The sequence below is a fragment of the Diabrotica undecimpunctata genome, chromosome 7, assembly GCF_040954645.1.
Source record: "Diabrotica undecimpunctata isolate CICGRU chromosome 7, icDiaUnde3, whole genome shotgun sequence".
NCBI classification, from domain to species: domain Eukaryota; kingdom Metazoa; phylum Arthropoda; class Insecta; order Coleoptera; family Chrysomelidae; genus Diabrotica; species Diabrotica undecimpunctata.
Genome location: NC_092809.1, coordinates 72,191,358 through 72,213,994, shown reverse-complemented (window position 1 = coordinate 72,213,994; position 22,637 = coordinate 72,191,358). Strand labels below are relative to the sequence as shown.

Sequence of the window (22,637 nt, the reverse complement as noted above, 5' to 3'; positions counted from 1 at the left end):
AATGGTACGGAGGTGCACATCTACAACGAGTCTACAAAGTAAAACTAAGAAGTAGAATTCAACGAGCAAGTGAAAATTTTGCAAGAGTTTAAAGCAGATGTTGTTCGTATAGTGCGGTTGGTTTATCCAGAGGCACCAGACAACATTTTGGAAAAAATTGCTGTAGATACTTTCCCCAATGGATTTAAAGACAGTGAACTATAAAAATCTTTACGACTAGCAAGACCGGAATGTAATTAAGACAATGCTAAAAAGACGCAAATTAAGGACTTAAAGAGTTCATTCAAATGATGATGTTCTTTCAAGACGGCCATGCAGTGCAAATTATAATCACTGCCTTAAATTAGAGAAACAACTTTGCCCCGTAAGACGAATCACCGTCATTAATAATCAATAGTAGCCTTAACAGCTACAAGACGCTCAAACATGTGATCCATGTATAAAAGAGTATTGAGTTGGATGCGTTGAAGTGAGAACCTTCTTGGCAAAACATTAGTGTATGTAGTCTAGAAGTCAAGTCCTACTGGAGCCAATTAAATTGCTTGGTACTAAAAGATGATCTTCTGTATAGCACATTTGAGAACAATGACGATACAGAATCTAAGCTTCAACCAATAGTCCAGCTGGTAAAAAAGGGCACTCGTGAAACAGTACAATGTTGGTAGTCCTATGGAAAGAGTAGCAATCGACATTGCAGATCCATTTCCAGAAATAGATGATGAAATAAATATATCCTAGTAACCATCAACTATTTTACGAAATGAACTTAGGTCTATGTGATACCAAATCAAGAAACTGCTACCGTTGCAGAGGTACTTGATAAATAATTTTTGACCTGATTTTATGTTCCCTTCACGCCGACCAAGGGCGAAACTTCGAGTCAACCCTCGTCCAGAACGTTTGTAAATTGATTGGTGTCAATAAGACCAGAACGACACCACTGCATCCTTATTCAGATGGAATGATTAAGAGGATAAACCGAACGATTGGTAAACACCTGTTCAAAGTTATATCCGAACATCAAATAGATTGGGACCAGCACATTCATTTATTCCTAATGGCATATCGCTCGATCGTAAAAAAAACTGCATGCCAGACTCCAACCTCCCTAGTATTGGGTCGTGAAGTTCATTTACTCTGCGACCTAGAGTTTGGCTGCAGATATTTTAGACAACATGTTGCAAACGAAGAAAATGTCGACCGCCTAAAATTAAGAATGAACAACATTCATGAACACATCTAGATTTACATAAATCAGAACTGCTAGTTTTATTCTTAAACATGTTAAAGTATTTGATTTTGTAAAGATTAAGGACTTTTTCTAATTATATTTTGTTATTGTTAATATTCAATTATTAAGTTTTAATTTGGTAACACAATCCATACACGCTAATAACCCTGCGTGGTTGATGCATCATGTAAGAAAAAAATATGGAATTTTTTGTTTAGCACGATTAAGCACAGAATAAAAACAAGTATGTATTACTAATTTTTCAATTGCCTTTTAGGATCAGAAAACTCAATTAAAGTGGGTAGTATATTTATTTTAGCATATGTAAGTACTCTGCCTATGTCCTCTCTACTATTTATATATTTCAAAATTCAAAATTGTATGCCTGCATACCCTTACATAATAAGCACTAAATTGGATATTTATAGTGGTGGTAGTTTAGTATGAATAATAAATGCAGAATTATCCACTGTGTAAATCGATTTTCAATTTTATCTCCGGTTTGCATCCCATATGGTACATTTAATTAATGCATTAGCGTATCATATAGGAAGCATAATGGATAATTTTTGTTAATACTGTTACTGATTTTGAAGGTATATTTAGATTACAATAAACTGGCGGACCAACTCGACATCGAGGTTTTTAAATGAAATTTTTATTTTGCGAGAAAAATATAGAATATATACAATGACCGGAAGTAAAAATATTTTTATCAATAACTCAAAAACTATAAATGATAATTTCGTGAATCTACATTTTTGAACTATACGTTGAATTCTCTATTGATTTGACTAATAAAAATGAAACCGGAAGTCGACCTCAAAACCGGAATGCAATTTTTAGTTCATCAAATGTCGACATGGATATCATTTGGTGGTTAATTTTGCATGCTGATCACGAATCCGGTGTTAGATTGGCTCTATCTTGACGTTTTATGCGCGTTTCGGGTCACTTCCGGTGTCGGATCGCAACCGGAAGTACATATTTAAAATAGTCTCGACGAGACCTTTCGATCCATATATACATTGTGGGGTCTAAAACTTAAAGTAAATTTTAACTTTCGGTCATCTCAAAACCGGAAGTGAATTTTTGTACCAAAAGTATATCTTGACAATCTCATACGTAATACTAATAATATTCCGAAAAAATATTTTAATTATCTAATATGGCTTTTGAGTAAAGTTGTGAACAAGAAAAGGGCTTAGCGTTTTAGTATATAAGATTTACTAACAATATAATAAATAATACATATAACCACAAACAAATTCCAGAAAAACTAAAATACACTACAAAAAAATTAGAATCCATAAAATACAATATAGGGGGACCACAACATCAGAAACTAAACTATTTTTCTAAAAACGTAACGTACTAACAAAGTGAACAATATTTTCGCTTTTAGTCAACTTTCGTCAGTTTTAAAAATGAATATAAAATTTAAAATGAATTGATAGTATTATATCTTTATAACCCAATTTAGTTTACGATTTTTCTTTTTCACTTTATCACAAGTTTTTTATGGCAAGCTGGTAATTATAAAAACGGTTATAATGCTGTTTTTGATTTAATGGTTTATTCAATTTCGTATATTCTTCATCTTTCAAATATACGACTCGCACGATGTTTTGATGTAAAAAGTGTCATCGTCTTTTGTTACTTTAATCATTCGGGTCCATTAAGGGTAAGGTTAGATAATGGTGTAACAGTGCTTTTATGTTCTAGATAATGTAAGACCAATACAAATATATATTCAACAACACCCGTGGATAAAGATATATGATAGATTACGTTATAACCAACAGAGATATACATCCATAAAAAATAATCGATGTAAGATACCTCAACTCAGCAGATGTAGATAGCGATCATAGCCTTTAATTATGTAAAATAAAAATCATCATGAAATACTTCACACCTAAGAGAGCGGCGTCAACACAAACAAAATTCAGAGTCGAAGCACTAAATGTGGAATCCACAGAATACCTATACTGAAAAATACCATCAAAAAATTAAAAATAACATAATTAGCACAGCAACAAAATCACTTGAAGAGAGGAAACTAACAGACACTAACATATCAATAAAGAAAACCTCATGGTTTATAGAGCAAGTAAAGACAAGATGTGAAGAAAAGAAGAAAATCTTTTTAAATTACAGACCACAACAAACACAACAGGCATACAACCGCTATAAACGAGTCAGAAATCAAACGAATATTTTAGTTAGAAAAATAAAAAGGGAACACTGACAGAGCTTCTCAAAACAGATGGAAAACAACTACCACTGATCACAGAAAGAAATATGGAGAATGATCAGAGAACAAAGAAAAAAGATTTTCAGATTCCACACTACTACTTTTTATTTTATTGTAAATAAGATAAACTTCGCATTGTTTTTTTTTGGGTGTGTTGAAATATAGGCTATATAATTGAAGAATAACCATTTATTGGCAAAAGCGAACTCCTGAGTCCATTAGTGCTTTATTAGTTAAATAAATGTTGTTACAGAACACGTAAAGAGCATGTCAAACACTAGTAAAAAAACTTATAATATATCGTCGGCTGTTTGCAATAGTGGCTTAACTCAAAAATTGACTTAACGTTACCAGAGGGCTTGAAAAAGCTTTATTTATGACCTGCAAACTGAATCAACAGGGTATGACTAAAAGTCATACCCTGTCGATATCAAGTTTCCATGCAATACCGGCACTTTTGAGTTGTGACACTATAGAAGACAGTTTTAAAATTTTTTAAACTATATGAGTGAGAATTTTAGAGTTGTATTATATTAAATAAAAGGAATAAATTTATTGTTTTAAAAATGTCAGATTCAAAGGGTTATCAGAAAAGAAGTGAATTAATCCTATCTCGTGCAGAAGTAACGTGAGTAATAATATAATTATTATTTTAATGTATAATTCCAAACAATCGATTAAGTAGAAAACTTTAGACGATTTTTGATTACATCTACCGGTTTAAAGAAAAAATAAACCCATTTTAGTTCTGCTGCGGACCCTCATTACGTAAATGATGATGATGATGTATCGTCTACATTTACAAAGGTCTCTGATGAAAATGTGGAAACTGAAGAACCAGAAGACGTGATGATTAATAAACTTAAAAGTAGGAAAAGCTAGGCTAGTACCAGTGGAAAAGAAATGTCAGAAAGTTTCTTAGAAAATCTTGTACAGGCTCGCAGGTTAGGTACATCTTTCAATCCATGTAGACTGGAATGTGATGAACACACATCTTTGAAAAATATTGGTCAATGGGAAATATAAATTAACAACGAAGTTATATTCTGAGATCCATATCTATAATTAAACCAACATATCGATATGCAGATAAAAGTAACACTTCAAGCCATGATTATATTCACGCATTTTATTTGGAAAACCGTGATCAGAAAAAAAAAAGAGTGTGCAAAAGATTTTTTATATTCACCATTGGAGTTACTAATAGATGAATTCGAACTGTTATTGGGAAGACGGAAATGGGCTTTATAAGCAACGATCGAAGAGGTAAAAACCTAGCATGCATAAAACATTTTATAACGAAACTATGAACAGGGTTCGTAAATACCTTTCTTCAATTCCGACAATGAAGAGCCACTATTGTCGAAGTAGTGCCTCAAAAAAATATATATAAGGAGGCAAAATATTGACAGATCTGTATAATGATTATAAAGCTGATTGCTAAAGAGAGAATGATGGATTTTTAAAAATTGGTTTATATCGTAAACTTTTAAATTATATGCATTCTTTTTCCCAAAAAAGATCAATGTCAGTATTGTGAAAAATAAAAAATTCGAACAGTGAGGAAAAGATAGTCTTAGAAGACTCTTATAATATGATGAATAAGGTCAAGGAGAAAAACATAAGCCGGAAGCTAAAAACACTTGACAAAGAGAATGTAACTGACTTACAAAAAGTTCTTGTTTTGATCTACAAGCTGCTCTACCGCCACCAAAAGAAGACGTTTTTGCTTTCTATTATAAATCTAATAAGCTATTAACATATCATTTCCCTGTAAGTGAACTTCAGAAAAAGGAACTTGGTAATGTGCACAGCTATATTTGGCACAAAGGAGAAGAAAATGGTTTGTGCCTGTTGTGTTTGGAACAAACATCTATAAAAACCGATTCTGACGATATGAAATTTATCTTTTACTCAGAAAATTTTGGTGGCCAAGCAAAAAACAAGTACCTAATTATTTTAATGTATCAGTACCCTGTAAACCATTTCAAAATTTCTTCGGCCATCTTCTTTCTTTAGTTGTCGCCCATACTCATAATAAGAGTGACAGCTGCCACTCTTTAATAAAAACAAAGATCACTACAGCTTTAAAAGGAGGGCCTATTTATCTACCGACTTATTCCGCTATGCTAGTCCGAACTGCTTGTGACAAACAACCATTCGAAGTATACGAATTATGTCATAATGATTATTTTGACCTGAAAAAGGTAAATACTACAACAGCGACAATTTTTAATAAATATGTCCAAGGAAATACTTTTCATTTTAACGATATTTGTGAAATTCATGTAAAAAAAACATCTCCTTTGGTACTCACTACTATTTTAAAACTTCATTTGCACAATTTTGTGAAATTCATGTAAAAAACATCTCCTTTGGTACTCACTACTATTTTAAAACTTCATTTGCACAAGAGGAGTACAAATAAATTGATACCACGAAGAAAAAAAAAACAAGAAAAGGTTTAGAAAGCATGGATAATATAAAACTAGAAAATGCTTACGCTGGCAGCCTGCCAATAACTGAAAAGAAGAAAAAAGACCTTACTAGCCTTTGTGAAGACAAGAGTGTTCTACAAATTCATGCTGGTTTCTACGGAGATTTAAAGCATTGTTAATCGTAACTTTTCCCATTATTATTAATTACACTTTTTTATTTCGTTGACTTATAGTTGTTAATAAACACATTTTCTCTTTTAAGTAACGTCTAGTTTTTAATAAACACATTTCCTTATTTAAGTAACTTCAAGTATTCTTTATTGAACCTTTATTTCAGTTGATAGGACTAACAACTATTATACCAATAGGATATAACAATAAATGTCAGTTTTATATTTGCTTTAATTAGTTTTGAAAGACAAAATGGTGGTATGCAATAGTGACACAACTCAAAATAAGGGTTGAATTTAAAAGTCTGTGTTACATTTCATTAAAGGCTACCTAATGCTCTCCCAAATGAACCGAAATTTATTTTTTTTTTTGAAAAATCTCAATCCATGTAGTAAAACAGAAAAAAAATTGGCACAGAAACTTTAAACCGCTCCCTGTTTTGAAAAATTACCAGTTTTTGTGTTGTGCTACTATTGCATACAGCCGACGATATATGTTTAAGACTGGTTTAATAGGTGTTAAAAAGAAGCACAATGAGAATAAAACCTTAAACTGATTTGAACCAGATAAAAAATATATGCACAAAATAAACTTCGGGTAAAAACACCATAATATTTAAAATTTGAACCATGTGGTGTTAAAATGAATATTCATAACATGTAAGCGAAATATGCGATATATGTGTAAACTAATCCCCGTTACAAAAAACTACAGTAGTACACCAGGTACTTTTTATTTTGATACATATATTCAACTTAGAACATTAATATTTATTAAACTAGGTAACATTACTGTATCGTAAATTAATTATAAACCCTTAAGCTGCGCAACTAAATATTACTAATTTTAGCAGTAAATCCGACTTACCTTAATTGCTTTCATATTTAAATTAATGAAAAATCTTTATGCTGCAATTAATTCTGCTGGAAATAATTTTCTAATGCTCATACAGGGAATCGGTAGAGCAGTTAATTAATTATTTGTTTTTGTTAAAATTTGGGTAAAATATTAACACAATTTAAATAGGTGTGATGTTTGTAATAATTTGATAAATTAATATAAAAGGAGTATTTAAATAAATGCATATAATATTAAAATAGTTTTGATTTGTAATTTTTGTTTTTTATTTTAATTCCTACGGTAATAAATATTTTATGTCTAGAATATTTTGGTTTGTTCCAGGTTTTTGCCCTACTCTGGTCTGTTTTAGTTTTGATTTTCTACTTGGCAGTTTTTAACTATTATTGTTCTACCTGTTTTATATATCTATGTTCAGTATTAAATGGTTCCGTCTAATCGTTTTTTAAGCCCTTGTCAGAGCATGGTGACACTGTAAATATTAGCAGCTTGCTGTTTCCTGTGCCGGATAGACAGCTTTCTTTTGAAGTGAATACTTTTTGACGCTCGGTATGATGTTTTGCACAATCTCAAAATCCTATTTAGCCTGACTCGAAAAATCGAGTCGAGTGTATTCTTTCGATCTACCGTAATATACACAATATACATACATATATACACATAACTTTATATTATTATATTTTATATACAATAACAACTAAAATAATAGTATTATTAATAGCAGTATTATAAATAATATTAATAAACTTCGAGAACTAATGAGTACAGCTAAAGAATATGAAATACCGCCAGAATTAATCTTTATAGATTTCGAAAAGGCTTTCGATTCTAAATATTCCAAGGCAGTAATAGAAGCTTTGACCAACCAAGGCATTGACAAACTGTACTTAGAAACTTTAGCAAATATATACAAACAAGCAAAAGCAAAGGTAAAAATTTATAAAAACACTCCAGAATTTCCCACTACCAGAGGCGTCCGACAAGAAGACGCAATACCACCAAAGCTCTTCACTGCAACTCTAGAAAATATATTCAGCAAAATGAACTGTTGAATTGTGTTGAATGTGAAATATATATATATATATATATATATATATATATATATATATATATATATATATATATATATATATTGTTATGATATGCAAAATCGAGAAAAATATTGGGTTGATTAAAATATTTCAAAGTTCAAAAACATTAAAATAATTCAGATAAGTAAGATAATAAACAACAAACATTTCAAAGAAGGAAAGTTATTAAATTCTTGGATTACCTGTACTAAACAAAATGTAAGCTATACATAAATTATTTCTTTGTTATACTTGAGTGACCCGCATAATTTTAAGTGAAATCCAAAGACAATTGAAACGGGTTTTCCAAAATACATTAATGCAGTGATTAGAGACAAATAGAAGAGATTTTAGAAAGAGGTTTTTGTTAGTTTTTAAGAATTATAGAAAATATTATTTGTAAATAAGTTTTAGGAAATTTTATAATTATAGGTAAAAATTTGTTTGTTATCGAAATGAAAAAATGGGGGAATTGTGACGAGTTTTGATTGGCGGAGATTGAAAAAGGTGGGATAAGTATGTAGGAAAAAGTTTAGCAAGATTGAGGGAAGAGAAAGGAGAATCAGTTGGTTTTCCAAGTCTGTAAGACGAACAGTGATTGTTCTCTGGTGGTTCCCAAGAAATAGCAAGCAGTAGTGTTGAATGTTAGTGAGTTTTTGTGGAGTTAGTGTATCTGACAGAAGCTGAAGCAGCAAAAGATTGTAAGTCATATTTTCCTACTTATATTCCAAGAGTCACTGTTCAGGCCAACGAGAGATTCAGTTTATCGTAAAGAGAAGATATTCCAAGAGTCATTTTTCACTCGGGCCAACGAGAGATTCAGTTTATCGAGAGGAGAAAGGCTATCATAATTTGAATGATTGTTGCTTTTGAAGGAGATCATTAAGGACGATATACTTGCAACAATCTGTTGTAAGATTGCTGATTACATAGGGAGAGGTTGAGAGGAGATAATACAGTCTACAAGGAACAAGGATTTGGACCACTCATCATCAGAGAGAGATATTTTTGTTTTCTGCAGTTTTTTTTTCTTTTATTGATAACACAATTTTTACACGTAATTTAGAAAGGATATAAATATTTTGATTAGGAGAGTTAGAATAGTTTGGGATTTTGAGTTTTCAATTAATATTGTTTGTACCATTAATTTTGATTGTTCACGTACGGAGAACAAAATTTTGAGAATCCTTATATGAGATTTGTTTATTGAAAACTTTTGAGTGTGAATTATTTCATTATTTTTATTTCAATATATAGTGTTAGATCATATGTGTTTTTTATTATTCCGGTATTCTCTGGACCTTACCTTTCACATGTAATAGCATAGATATTGAAGCACGAATTTAACCCTGAGATAAAAGAATTAAAAATTGTGATAGAGTCATAATCATATCATTTAAATAATTTTAATTAATCAAAAATTAATTAGCTAATTATTGCTTGGCGCACCAAGACTTTAAATATCACAATAATATATATATAAATATATATATATATATATATATATATATATATATATATATATATATATATATATATATGCGTATCTCTTCTCTTTGTAAGTCTTTGCAAGTCTCATATACGCATGCATTACATATATCTTTATATTTAACTTATTTATTTTAGGTATTTAATAACAAACCTGTGCGGAGACGCCTGCTACACTCCCAATTGGTTGGTAGGCCTGCTATTTTGGGTGGGCTACTTTAATTCCGCCCTAAATCCATTGATATACGCATACTTTAACCGGGACTTCCGGGAAGCCTTTATGGATACCCTCCTTTGTGTAATGCCCTGCTGTTTCTCGTGCTGGAAAACTCCTGCCAGATTTCTTTAGCCGCAGGATATGTCTCCTGGTTTCTATCAAGATGAAAGACTGTGATATTAATGTCGTCTTGTGGATTTTTCTTCCTTACTTGTAAGTATTTTTTTAAAAACACGTAGAAGTTGTTATTTATATACAGTCATGATGTTTGATAAATTACTTCATTTCTTGATGTTTGATACAGCTTTCTTTATAATATATATTTTGTTTTCTGTAAGAAAAGATCTAATATGTAAAGGTTTTGTAACTATTACGTTGTGGAATTTGTTTATCTGTAATTATGTTTAAAAAAAAACAAACAAATGAAACAATCACATTAAACTTTATTTTTAAATTTTCGGTTTGCTTGCAAAAGATATATCGAACTAACTAGTGCAGTGGTCAGAAATTTAATCCCTAAAAATGAGATCAAGAATTTGAATTTTGCTGATAAATTTTGCAACCCAAACATGGTGTAAAAGAGTTTGCCACTACTGTTCGTTTCAACAAACAGTAGTGGAAAAAGGAAAGAAAAAAAATGTCAAAGAAGAAATGTAGCTGGGTTAATTTTGAAAAAATGCGTTTGCGAAATCCTTCTTAATAATGAATTTTCAACAAGGGTTGAAGCGACCGGGGATTATAAATAATGTCAGTTACGTGCGAGATCTAAATAAAAGTTGTATTAACTTGACGGTAATAATTGGGTATCTTTCAATCAGAGTTTCCTATTAACAAAAATCAAAATGAAGTTTAACATTTTTAGACAAATGCCTCATGTTTGTTGCCAAAACTTAAAATAGAAATGGCGTGCTATAGGTTTTTAAGATTACGCCCTAGGTATAAAAATTTCATAGTGACTTGTCAATGAAGGTGATAAGTTTTATTGATCTCATAAGCATCGTAAAAAATTGCAAAAATCTCTCCAACAGTTATTTATTTAACAGCTTTATAAAAACTGAATGTATTTGCGGCAAAATACAAAAAATTGCATATAAAAGCTGCACCATTTACCGTTTAAACGCACTCTGATTCTTGTCGATGTGATGCTCTGATCCAAAAATATTGAATTTTTACCTTCGACTTAATACAACTTTTGTTTAAACAATTTATTTCGCGCGCCTAACATTAAAAATCGCTGATCGCTTCAATCGTTGTTTCTGAGACAACGGTTTATTCTAAAGAAAACGTGCTAATACACATTTTTGTTTAATTCATACACTGCCCAGAACTCGCCAGGCGTGTTCACCTTACTAAAACTTCAATGTCCACGACACGCGTAGCGGGTACTGACATAACATAGACTTAGAGAACGATTATTAACTGGGCATTTAAGATAATACTATATAAAAGTGTGGGGCACATAGAGAATACTTTGAAATTACTTTATAACGGGGCGGTTTCATGATTAGCAGTTGTTAGCTCGAAGTGGGAGGTGTTTGTCGTAAGTATAACATTTAGTGTTTTATACAATTTTGAAAGGTTTTTAGGTGAGTTCTTAGTAACATTTAATTACCTTTTAATTAAAAGTACAAACGAAAACATGGTTTGTTTTAATTTTTTAATTGGTTTCGGGGTAAATGTTATTTTGAGGTTATGTTTACTTTATTTTTCTAATAATGTATGGATTTGTATTAATATCAGTTTTTATGAGAATATAATAAGCAGAAAGAAAAACCATCACATTACTAGCAATATTTGGCAGTGCTTTTACAAGATACAGCTATTTGATGATACCTTGAAATTGCTTATACTGATTCCTGATTTTGAAAAGAAAGTACGTTAATAAGCGTATTTTGGCAGAAGATGAATTGTTACAGTTGTTGAAGGTGTGTGACGATGATTTTGATAGTTTTGACAAAGCTTATGAGATAAGTGATAATGAGAGTGATAATGATGTCGAGAGTGATGATGACGAAACTGTAGTTGCAAATAATAGAATTACATTTTTGGAACATTTTTGGAGATATTGCAACCTGCAAATGAGACCCTTTACGGGAAATTCTAACTTAAAAGTAGCTGTAGATAGTCACGAATCAAATATTTTAATTTGGTCTTTACTGATGAATTTTTTCAGCTTATAATTGAAAATACTAACAATTATGCTGTTAAAATACTTGCGCGCAGTACAAAGAATCAGAGTCGAATCACAAGGTGGAAAGTTGTAGCTAAAGAAGAATTTAAGACATTCTTAGGTTTTATGTTCCATACTGGCACAATAAAATTAAATCGCAATAAAGATTATTAGCGGACCCATTACCGCTTCAGTACTTCATATACTCTTCAGTATACCTACTTTTGCCAACTTCATGAGCCGAAATAGATTTTTGGTAATATTGAAAGCGCTACATTTTAACGATAATAATGAATCCTATGAATCAAGATTTGCTAAAATATTGCCAGTAATAAAATTTTTTAATTCTAAAATGACCCAGATTTATTCTCCATAATAGGCGCCCTTAATTGATAAATCAATGATGATGTGGCGAGGTCGGTTAATATTTCGTCAATATAATAAAGCTAAACGACATAGGTATGAAATAAAGTTATGTATTCTCGCTGAACCCAACGGATTTGTTCAAAAAATGCTTGTCTATGCTTGGCTGCCGATACTATTGTTGGTGGTAAAAACCAGACTCAAAAGATGATATTTAATTTGTTCGAGGGGAAAAAAGGGTTAGGGCATTCCATTTTTATGGATAATTTTTATAATAGTCTTAATATATCCGAACAATTGCTTCGAGAAAAAACTTTCTGAACAGGTAAACTTGTGGCCAATCGATCTCAAAATCCAGTAGCAGTGATATCAAAATAAGTTTTTTGAAAAACTCACCTTGTTCAATTTTATAACAAGTACACAATTGATGGTCTTTGTATCAGTAAATGGCGCGACAAGAGAAACGTTTTAACAATTTCCACAGAATATGATGCTAAGATGATTGAAACAACTTCGAGAAGTAAACAAAAAACAATGAAGCCCAGAGTCGTAGCTAAATATAATAAAATTATGGGAGGCATAGACAAAAATGGCCAAATGCTTAGTTATTATATAACATTGTACGACTTTAGAATATCTGTTCTGAAAAAATTACTACCAAGAATATTGAACGAAGAAAAACCAACCTTCACTTGGCATTTTCCAGAATGTTGTGCAAAAGACGAATGCCGCTGTTGCAAATTTTGTTGGGATACTGTACAGATAACGACATTCTTTTGTTAACCATAAGAATTAAGAAATATTGCAATCCCATCTCTAGAGTATAGTTATTATAATGCTCGAAAACTAATTTTTTGCTTATTTTTTAGCCTTAAGAGCAATACAAATAAATAAGTAAGTAAATAAGTAATATGCTTTATTGTCACTGACAACAAATTGTACAAATTTTATGGACAAAGATTATAACAATATGACAATAAAGAAGAAAAAAAAATCAGAATAAGAATCGTTTGTACTTTTGAATAAAAAAAACAACAAAATTCTTCCAAACATAAAAAAATACTACCTAATTAAGAACCTACTTCGTAAAATGTACCTAACAAAAAATAAAAATTAGAAAAGCAGATTAATGAATTAAGAGATCAAATATTAAACCTCCTTATGCTAAACAGTAACCAAATCTGTCACACAAATTTCTTCTCGTCTTTTGGAGTAGGGCTGGTGTAATGATTGCAGAGAAATGAAGCATTTTTGCCCTTAATTCGACTAGGTTTGTGGCCCTTTCAAACTGATGCTAATAATTTTTTTCTTTGAGATAACCCCCAAAAAAAAAATTGTTAGGCGTTAAGTTACAGGATCTAGCGGGTCATTTAATTGTATCACGTTTAATATCAGTCGATCAGGAAACGTTTGATTGAGGAAGTCAATAGTTGCTCTAGAGTTGTGAGCCGAACACCCATCCTGTTGGAAATAAACCTCCTGAAAATTAACGGGAAGGCGTCGAACTGCCGGAATGATCTAATTCTTTAAAAGTTGTAAATATTTGGGCCCGTTTAGGTTTCTATCGATAAAAAATGGAACGACAATAGGGTCGCCTAACATCCCAGTCGAAACATTTAACTTTTGCGGATGCTGTGTTCGCACTGCAACACTGAGGTGCTTATTTTTCCGAAAATAATACCTTGCAACGGATGGATTGTGTTTTTTATGTAATGAAAATGAAGATTCGTTAGAAAATAAAATAGTAAACTTTTGTTCACAATGTTCTAATGCGCCAGGAATATGTCTGGTCCCATGTTTTAGACTGTTTTATAAAAAATAAGGTTTATGTTGATTTGATTTTATGACATTTATGAGTCTTCTCAAATAAAGATCTAATTTTAAAATATCAATCAATAAACTGTTTATTTCTCTATTCATGACTTATATTTGTCACAAAACATCTTGATTTTTAGAGTAATTGTTTTATTAGATAAATAGAAATAAGAATATTTCCCTTTTTTTGTATTTCATTACTCGAAAATTAATCAAAACACGCAAAGAGTTTTGTGGGAACACAGGCAAGAATTTACTACTGTGTGCCATGGACATGCCACGCATGTTCATGTCAATTTGACAGATTTGTTATGACCATGTTAATATGTATACATAGAGTCACAAATAAAACCACAATTTTCAAACGGTTGAATTAAAATGTGTTATACGGGCTTTACACCAACAATAAATTCACGAAGAAATTCATGAATTTATTCATCAATTTCTGTGTCAATAAATTCGTGAATTTCTTGGATGTAAAAGTGTCTTTGACTTCAAATAAATTTTTACATCAAGTGTTATTATTTCAGTAGTACCAATGGTTTTATTATTGGATGTTATTTATTGTTGTTTGTTTGAATAAAGATATTTTGGATTTGGAAATATAATCAGAAAACAATATCGTTTTAAAAAGAAAATAGTGATTAAGATTGTACAAAAAATTATGCTGAATTTGGTAAAGAGTAAGAGCTTGAACAAGAGGTAAAAATTAGTGGAAATTACATGTAATTAGTGAAAACTGTTGATTTTGGACACAGAAGATAATTTCAAATAACTTTAATAAGAACAACATAGCTAAAGAAACAGAAAAAGCGTAATTTTATTTTTTTGTATGATAGAACAAGAAAATCTAGCATAGCATTCATTACATACTAAAAATTAACTGCTGTTAGCCGAAATGTTAATAAATTCATTGTGACTTTTAGAATGATGAAAGCCTTTATTTAAATACAATACCTGCCTGCACCAATTCGAAGTAAAGAAGAAAGAAAGGTACAATCCTTTTTATAATCTTTTAACCACTATTCATAATATATTCTCAAGAGATACCTAATAAAAATAAATGGGTATGTTTATTGCTAGAATATTGAGATGTGTACAATTCTAATCAAAAAGAGATGTTGTAAAGAAATGAATACTTAAAAACAAATAAAAAATGGAAATAACCAGTAATACTTTACCTCTAGTTTGTGAGCTGATTCTTTACAATTTTAATAATTTGTCTAACATATTACAATTTGCTTTATTGAATAGTAGGGTAGGGTAGGACTAAACTAAATATATAAAAATACAATCATTTTTAAATATAATAAAATGGTAAATGAAGAATCATAATAACAGGAATAAAAGCTAGTTTTAATATTTGTTATACACAAACAACTATTTTTTTCTAAATAAAAAATCGTATTTACAAATTTTATTCATAGGATATGGAATCCTGCATTTTTACAGAAAGATAGTCAACTTTGGAAGGAAACTATGAATAATAAAGTATAAGAGTAAGAAGAATTAATAGGAAAGAATAAAATTAGTAGCAGGCCAAAGTCTTCATGTAGAAAAAGCGGAGAAGAGAACACAACAGAAACATGTCAGAGAAATGGAACTGGCAGAAGACATGAATTAAAAAGAAATAGATTTATTAGGTTTAAAAATTAGATTATTCAAAGAAAAATTTAATAAAAAATTTATAAAGAAATTATGTGTATATTAATGATCCTTCTGAGGTTTTCCCATAACAAAAATATTTTATAGGGTTCTCAAAACATCTTCAACTTAAGTTCAATAATGTCTTTATTTAGCAATTCATCTTCAAAATTGTCTCCACTTTGATTTTTCAATTGAATCATTTCAACTGTACAGCCACTTCCATTGACTAAAATGGGAAACTTTCTTCTTCCATACATATTTTGTTACATATCTGGAATTCATTATACAAAATTTCAGGATGTCTTAGTGAATTGTTTCAGTGGACTTCTGAATGTGAATTTAAAACGTTATCAATAATATAGAATAATCCATATCTGGTTCTAAAAAATAGATCAATGGACTCGATGCAAAGTTAATTTAACTTAAATCCTATCAATACTACAGAATTATCCATACCGGTTCCATCCAATACTGGGTTCAAAAAGAAAATATATCCAGCGAGTATCAGAATTTAAAATCAATCTTTGATGTATTTAGAGCATTTATTGTAAATTTTTAGAATTCCATGATACATCATTGATATTATTTGGATAATTAATGATTTATAACTCTTTTTTGCAAGTTGATGTTTTTGAGAATCATGAGTCGAATATGAAAACCTAGCTACTATCTCCATACTTTTCATTTTGCAATCTTTTAATACTTGGCATTTCAAAGAAAACCATTCTTTCCTGTTTCAGAAATCAATAGCATCCATATCTCTTGGAAAACGTTGTTTAATCAATTTTTAACCTTTCAAGATGATAAAAACATTTACCTAATGACTAGACCAAGTAAAAGATAGGAGTGAAGAAAAAGGTAGAATTATATAATCTTTTATTAACAAATATTTAGGTACTATATACAAGGTGGTCCAGAATTATGTACATTAGTTTCTAGAGCTCATAGTATGTCCAAAAATAAGGGTACTTCTTTATGTACACTTTTTTATAAAACTGAATAATAAGGGAGATACAACTCTTTAAAGGGGTGAATTGAAATTCTTATTTTTTCAAATATTTTCCAAACGGTTTTGAATACGGAGTTCATATTTTGGGAGTGATTATAAGACATTAGGATAATTAATTTCATGTCACCACCTACCACATCCTATATTAATACAGGGTAGTTTTGGAGGGTAAGTGGGGGTTATTGCATCACATGTTTTTTAATTTTTACATATTTTAAAAATATATTTTAAAAATTGTTTCCTTAGACTTTTCTACGCAAAAAAGGTGCTCTTGTAATATTTCGATAGATATCACCGTTTTCGATTTATTTAAACTCGAAGGTATACATGTATTTTATTGTAATCGTTACATTTCTTAATATTCATCAAGTATGCTTTGGAATTGACACTTGTGTTAGCAATAATATTACAAATTAATGGAAAACTTAATTAATACTTAACATTTAATTAATGGCGAAAATAATATTTCACAATAACTGTTCAAAATGTCCTCCATTTTGTTGAATACATAATCTTATTCTTTTATTTAGCGAACGCATTAATCCATTTAATGTTACTGGATCGTTTTGTAAATCGGTAAATACTTGTTCAATTTTGTCTCTTAACTCATTTACTGTATTAATTGGAGTGTTATACACTTTTGATTTCAAATAACTCCATACTGTAAAGTCGTAAAGTCCATTGGATTAAGATCACAACTACGAGCAGGAAAATGAATCGGTGCATCCGCACCCCGGCCTATCCACCTATCAGGGAAATGTTCATGTAACCACCTTCTACAAATTCTTGTGTAATGTGGTGTAGCACCATCATGCATGAAAAACATGTTTCTTCGTATTTGTCATGGAATATCTTCCAAAATATCATGTATATAATATAATATATTCTCAAAGCAATAAATAAATAATATTTGAAAAAAAGATGTAAGAAAGGGAAAAGTAAACAATTTTTTAATAAACTAGAGTTTTCTGTCTCGAAATTGTATGTTTTTCCTAAAAAAAAAAATACATAATATGATTTTCTGTCTTTTATTATAGAATATTAAACTTACCTCTTTTCCATAACTATTACTTGACACGACTTAAAAATGCAAAGTTTAATTTGGTTCAAATGGTTCAATAATCAAAAGCAAAATAATTATTATCCCTACTTCGCGCCAAATCTACACAGATTGGTGACACTGAATTCACGTCCAATAAATGTGAAAAATAGAACATGTTCTATTTCGTCAATTTCTTCACGAATTTATTCATGAAGTTATTCACGACAAAATTGGATGTCAAATTGTGCTTTACACACGTCAAATTTGACCTTAAAGCGACTTCATGAATTTCTTCATGAATTTATTGTTGGTGTAAAACCCGTATTAGGGCTTCTGACATACCCTGACAAATTTAACTGGCTATCTCAGTTACATTTCATTTTTGAAACATTTTTTTATGACTTAACAGATTCTTGGTAAATCGATGTTTCCTGTTCCACCAAAAATTGACATTCTCAGCAAAATTCAGCTTGTTCGTATGATTTTTAGAGGTTCGGAGCCATTTATAGCATTGTATTTTAATCATTACTTAATTTGACTTTACTTAATAATATTTTAATTTTTAGGTAATGTAAACAGCTTTAACTAGTTAATTTTGAACTGCAATATTCCACCAGTAGGTCTTACTCAGCAACTTAGAAGATCATCACGAGGAGAGAAACTTTTGAAATTTTAGTTTTATGTGCCATGCAACAGTACATTACCGATAGAAAACGTATTTTTTTCTTTTGGTTTATTTTATAGTTTAAAATAATATATTTTTTAAATATTAAAAAGTCTTTAAAAATTATTTGGTCTGTACGGAGCACATTATCACATGTGAATGAAGGAGAAACTTTTTTATGTTACAAACACAAACGTTTCTGACACTTTGTGGCATGTCTATGTTGAACATTATCTTTTTCTGGGATTAAGCCACAATTTATTGTAAAGAAAATTACATTTTCAACTATTGTTTTAATTTTCAATTCGAAAATTGTTGTCAAAAAATGTGTAAAACATATAGGTAATTAAAAAATTATTAAGCATATTAAGTTTTTCAAACCTGATAGGTGATTTACTTTGCCTCGATCTTGTAGGATACAGCCATTTTTTTATTAAAAAAAAATTAGAGAGGGTGCTATCAGTATATCAAATTCGGTTTATTTTGTGTTTTTGTATTATTTGTTTGTATACTATGTGTTTATGTATTATATATTTATGTATTGTGAGTTGTATATCTATTACGTATAACAATAGATCGATTTTCTATTAATCTGTTTTTTTCTTCTTCTTCATGATGTGCCTTTCCGTTACGAATGTTGGCGATCATCATGGCAATCTTTATCTTATCTGTAGCAGTGCGGAAAAGCTGCACAGATATTGTATTGAACCAGATTCTGAGGTTCCTTAACCAAGATGTTCTTTTTCTTTCTGGACTTCGTTTTCCAAATATTTTTCCTTGCAGGATAGCTTGAAGAAGAGCATATCTGGATTCATTTCGCATAATATGTCCGAAGAACTGTAACTTCCGAGATTTCATGGTGGTCAGTACCTCTCGGTTCTTATTCATTCTTCTAAGGACCTCCTCATTTGTGACTCGGTCAGTCCACGGGATCTTAAGCATTCTCCGATATAGCCACATCTCAAATGCTTCCAGTTTTCTGCACATATCTTCGTTCAAAGTCCACGATTCAAAACCATAAAAAAGCTTACAAGCTAAGCAGTAACATCTCCAGAAGATCCCAACCGCTAGTGTTGGCGAAATATCGAGAACTAATCTCAGAAGACAACGGCCTAACATCCCAAACAAACAGTTTAACAAGTTACCATAAAAAAGAACAGAGAAGACGTAGCATCGCAGCATTCTTACTTTTGTATCAATTTATCTGTTACATTAATCTGTTAATATTGGTATATTCTGGTTACTGACTTCTTCTTTTCGTATTATCAACTAGAGCCTGCTAGATTCTGCTGATGGGCTTGCTACACGTTGTTTTTCATTAAGTAGTATGAGAGCTGATACTTTGGTTTTTGTTCTTTTCATGTTTATTTCTTTCATGAATATTGATGTCTCTTTAAATTTTAATCTGTGTTCGTTGTGCCAGGCATGTTTGCACATCTGTAATTTGTCGAAGTCTTTGTTTTTGATCTATGTTTCATGCTCGTTTATCCCGACACTTAATGTTCTTGCGGTTTCTCCCATATAGAAATTGTTGCATTGACAGGGTATTTTGTACATACAGTTCTTTGCTCTCTCGTGTGTATTGTTTGGTTTGCTTTTGGACATAATAGATCTCAGTGTATTAGTTGTTTTGGATGTTGCTGTAATGCAATTATTTACTATTCTTTTAATTTTTTAATAAATCTTTAATAGTATTGTTGTCATCTTTAAATCCCTTTTTTTAAGTTTATCTCAATTGCCTGTATTTTGTTGTTTTCTTGCTTCAATCTTGTAAAAAATTCCTTGTTAATAAATAACAATGAGTAATAATTTTTTGTTAAAATCTTTGATAGTAAGTTTTTCTCTTACTAAAATGAATTTCATTATATCAGATGTTTTGGGGTCTCTCATACTGATTTGGTAATTATATTTTTAATGTTTATGTTGCGGTTTAAATGGTAATTTAGATATCTGTTGTGGGTTGGTTTTCCAGTCATGTGCTTGTAAAACCCTATCTTCCATTAAACCATATACTTCTTGTCTTCATGAACTTTTTGGACCTTCCCCTTTTGGATTCACTGTAATATTCTATTTGGCCACGTTTGGTTAAACCTTTTAGCATGGCCCTACCATTTCAGGATTTTGCATTCTGTAGTTTCCAGGAAGTCAGTGTCTAGGCCCATATGCTCTCTGATTTCTGTATCTCTTACTCTATCTCTTGGCAACATTTACGCTAATATTATTATTATTATTAATTATTCCTAATTGTCCAAGTAACACAATCTATATAAGACTTATAACTTCTTCCTTTAAAGGCTGTGTAAATAAATATAGCTTGTATGTGAAACCCCCGTTTCAGAGAATTTGTTGATTTTTGTGCATTAATATTGTTCTAAAGCTACACATCAGAAATGTCTAAGGAACACTATTATTATTCCACTTTTTTTAAGAAAAATTTAAAAGTTTTTTTGTTAATACATACTATTTGATTTTGATTTCAACAAGTAAAGGTACGCTATATAAATTAATCTGTCAATTACACTGTTTTATTAAGGTAAAAGTGGCATTGCTTCAAATTCGTACCATTAATTATCTGAAATTGTAACGAAATAGTGCTTACAATTTTTAAGATAGTCTGCATTTACTTTAAAATTTTACTAGAACAAGATTATTAAATGCAACGATAGTCATATAGCGTCGGCGTTTAACACATTGAGGTAACACAGGTTATTAAACACATTTATTGTTAGATTTTTATGTTTTATATTGACTTAGTATTAAATTATTGTACTTCTTTACTTTTGTTTGGTTATTTTACTATAGAGAAATTGCAGTACACTAAAATGAAGTTAAATTCATTGCTGAATAATTATGCGTTATACCAATATGTCCTTTTTAAAATCCAATCAAAATTAAGAGCATAGACTCAAAATGTCGCTTGTCAAAATGTTTAATGTGTTTTACTTAGAAAAGAAAATAGAGGAGACGTGTAATCGTATGGAATTGAGTAAAGCCAAACCGGCAACAGAACATTTACCAGGTCATATTTTATTTCTTCGATAGATTGACAATAATGAATATGTATCAATAAATAGACTTTGTCAAAATTTATAATTAAACACTGACAAAATGATTACATTTTGAACATGATTTTATCATTACATATTTTTTAGTAGATTGATATAGTGTTTTAGTAAATCAGTAAATTGAAGTTGAAATCAGTAGATACAATGAAAAATCAGCGAGAGGCAGTAATGCGCAACGTACCGGCACCAAAACATGGCAGTCACATTAAAACTGGCTTCAGTTTTCGAATGTTTATTAAATGAGTATTACTTGTCCTCTCTCTTTCCTTGTCTAAGGTGTTTTAGACTTAAAACTTCTATAATGTTTATTTCAATACGTTACAGGACTGAAAAAAAAGAGAAAATTTAGTGTGACTTTTAATTTCAAATATCTCATTCAAAAGAAACTTTTTGTTTAGTCTAAGAGTCTTGTGGCTCTTGGTATTGATGCAATTTTTCATTTTGCATTTAAATTTTTTAAAAATACTTATTAGTTTTCTCAGGATTTGAAAAAATGAATATACATATTTAAAAAGCATTAAACATTTTGACAGGCCTACGCCTTTAATGTATAATATAAAAAAAATTGTTGTTCCTTAGGTATTTTTAATGTATTTACTGTCTTGTGCCATTTTAATATTAATTACTATCTTCATTGGAAACTAACCACAATTTCAGAGAGGTGATTCTATGGCCACCCTGATCTCTCATCCTATTTTTTCCGTATCTTTATCATTAGGATAAACAACTTAAATCAGAGATACCAAAAATTTGTTAAAATGTATAATTACCGTTTACCTATATCTATAAGATAGTCATCAAAAAAGTCAGCTTAAGGAGTTTATTTTAAATAATACCAGCCTACACATTCACTTTTTTGGGAAACTGGGTATAAATTTTTATGTTAAAACCAAGGTTTTTTTCTGCTCTTATAACGGCAATTGTTTGGGTAGATAGTACCTGTTAAGCCAAAAGTTGATTTGGCTGAGAAAGTTTTCATTGTAAAAACTCGACGTTGGCGTGGCATTTGTTCCTTATTTGTTCACAAAATTGTAACTTGCGACCTGAATTACCGGAGTGTGTATACTTTACATCTGCGTAGCATTTTTTTCGATATATGTTCACAGAATTAAATAATCTGGTAGCTGGTAAA

The 22,637-nt window shown here is 30.4% G+C and overlaps 1 protein-coding gene and 1 long non-coding RNA gene across 2 annotated transcripts in view; both read left to right on the top strand.

The window, feature by feature from the left end:
- The window catches only part of LOC140445484 (octopamine receptor beta-2R-like), an 853,944-nt gene extending 832,407 nt beyond the window's left edge, over positions 1-21,537 (top strand). Inside the window, exons 5-6 of the mRNA XM_072537530.1 lie at positions 9,652-9,943; positions 18,343-21,537. Coding sequence (XP_072393631.1) covers positions 9,652-9,862 — 211 coding nt within the window. The 3' untranslated portion in view covers positions 9,863-9,943; positions 18,343-21,537. The remainder of the gene's footprint in view (positions 1-9,651; positions 9,944-18,342) is intronic.
- Positions 14,945-15,774, top strand: LOC140446819 (uncharacterized). Its single transcript, XR_011951506.1, has 2 exons — positions 14,945-15,071; positions 15,506-15,774. It is a non-coding gene; the product is annotated as an uncharacterized lncRNA (long non-coding RNA).
- Positions 21,538-22,637: the final 1,100 nt, after the last annotated feature.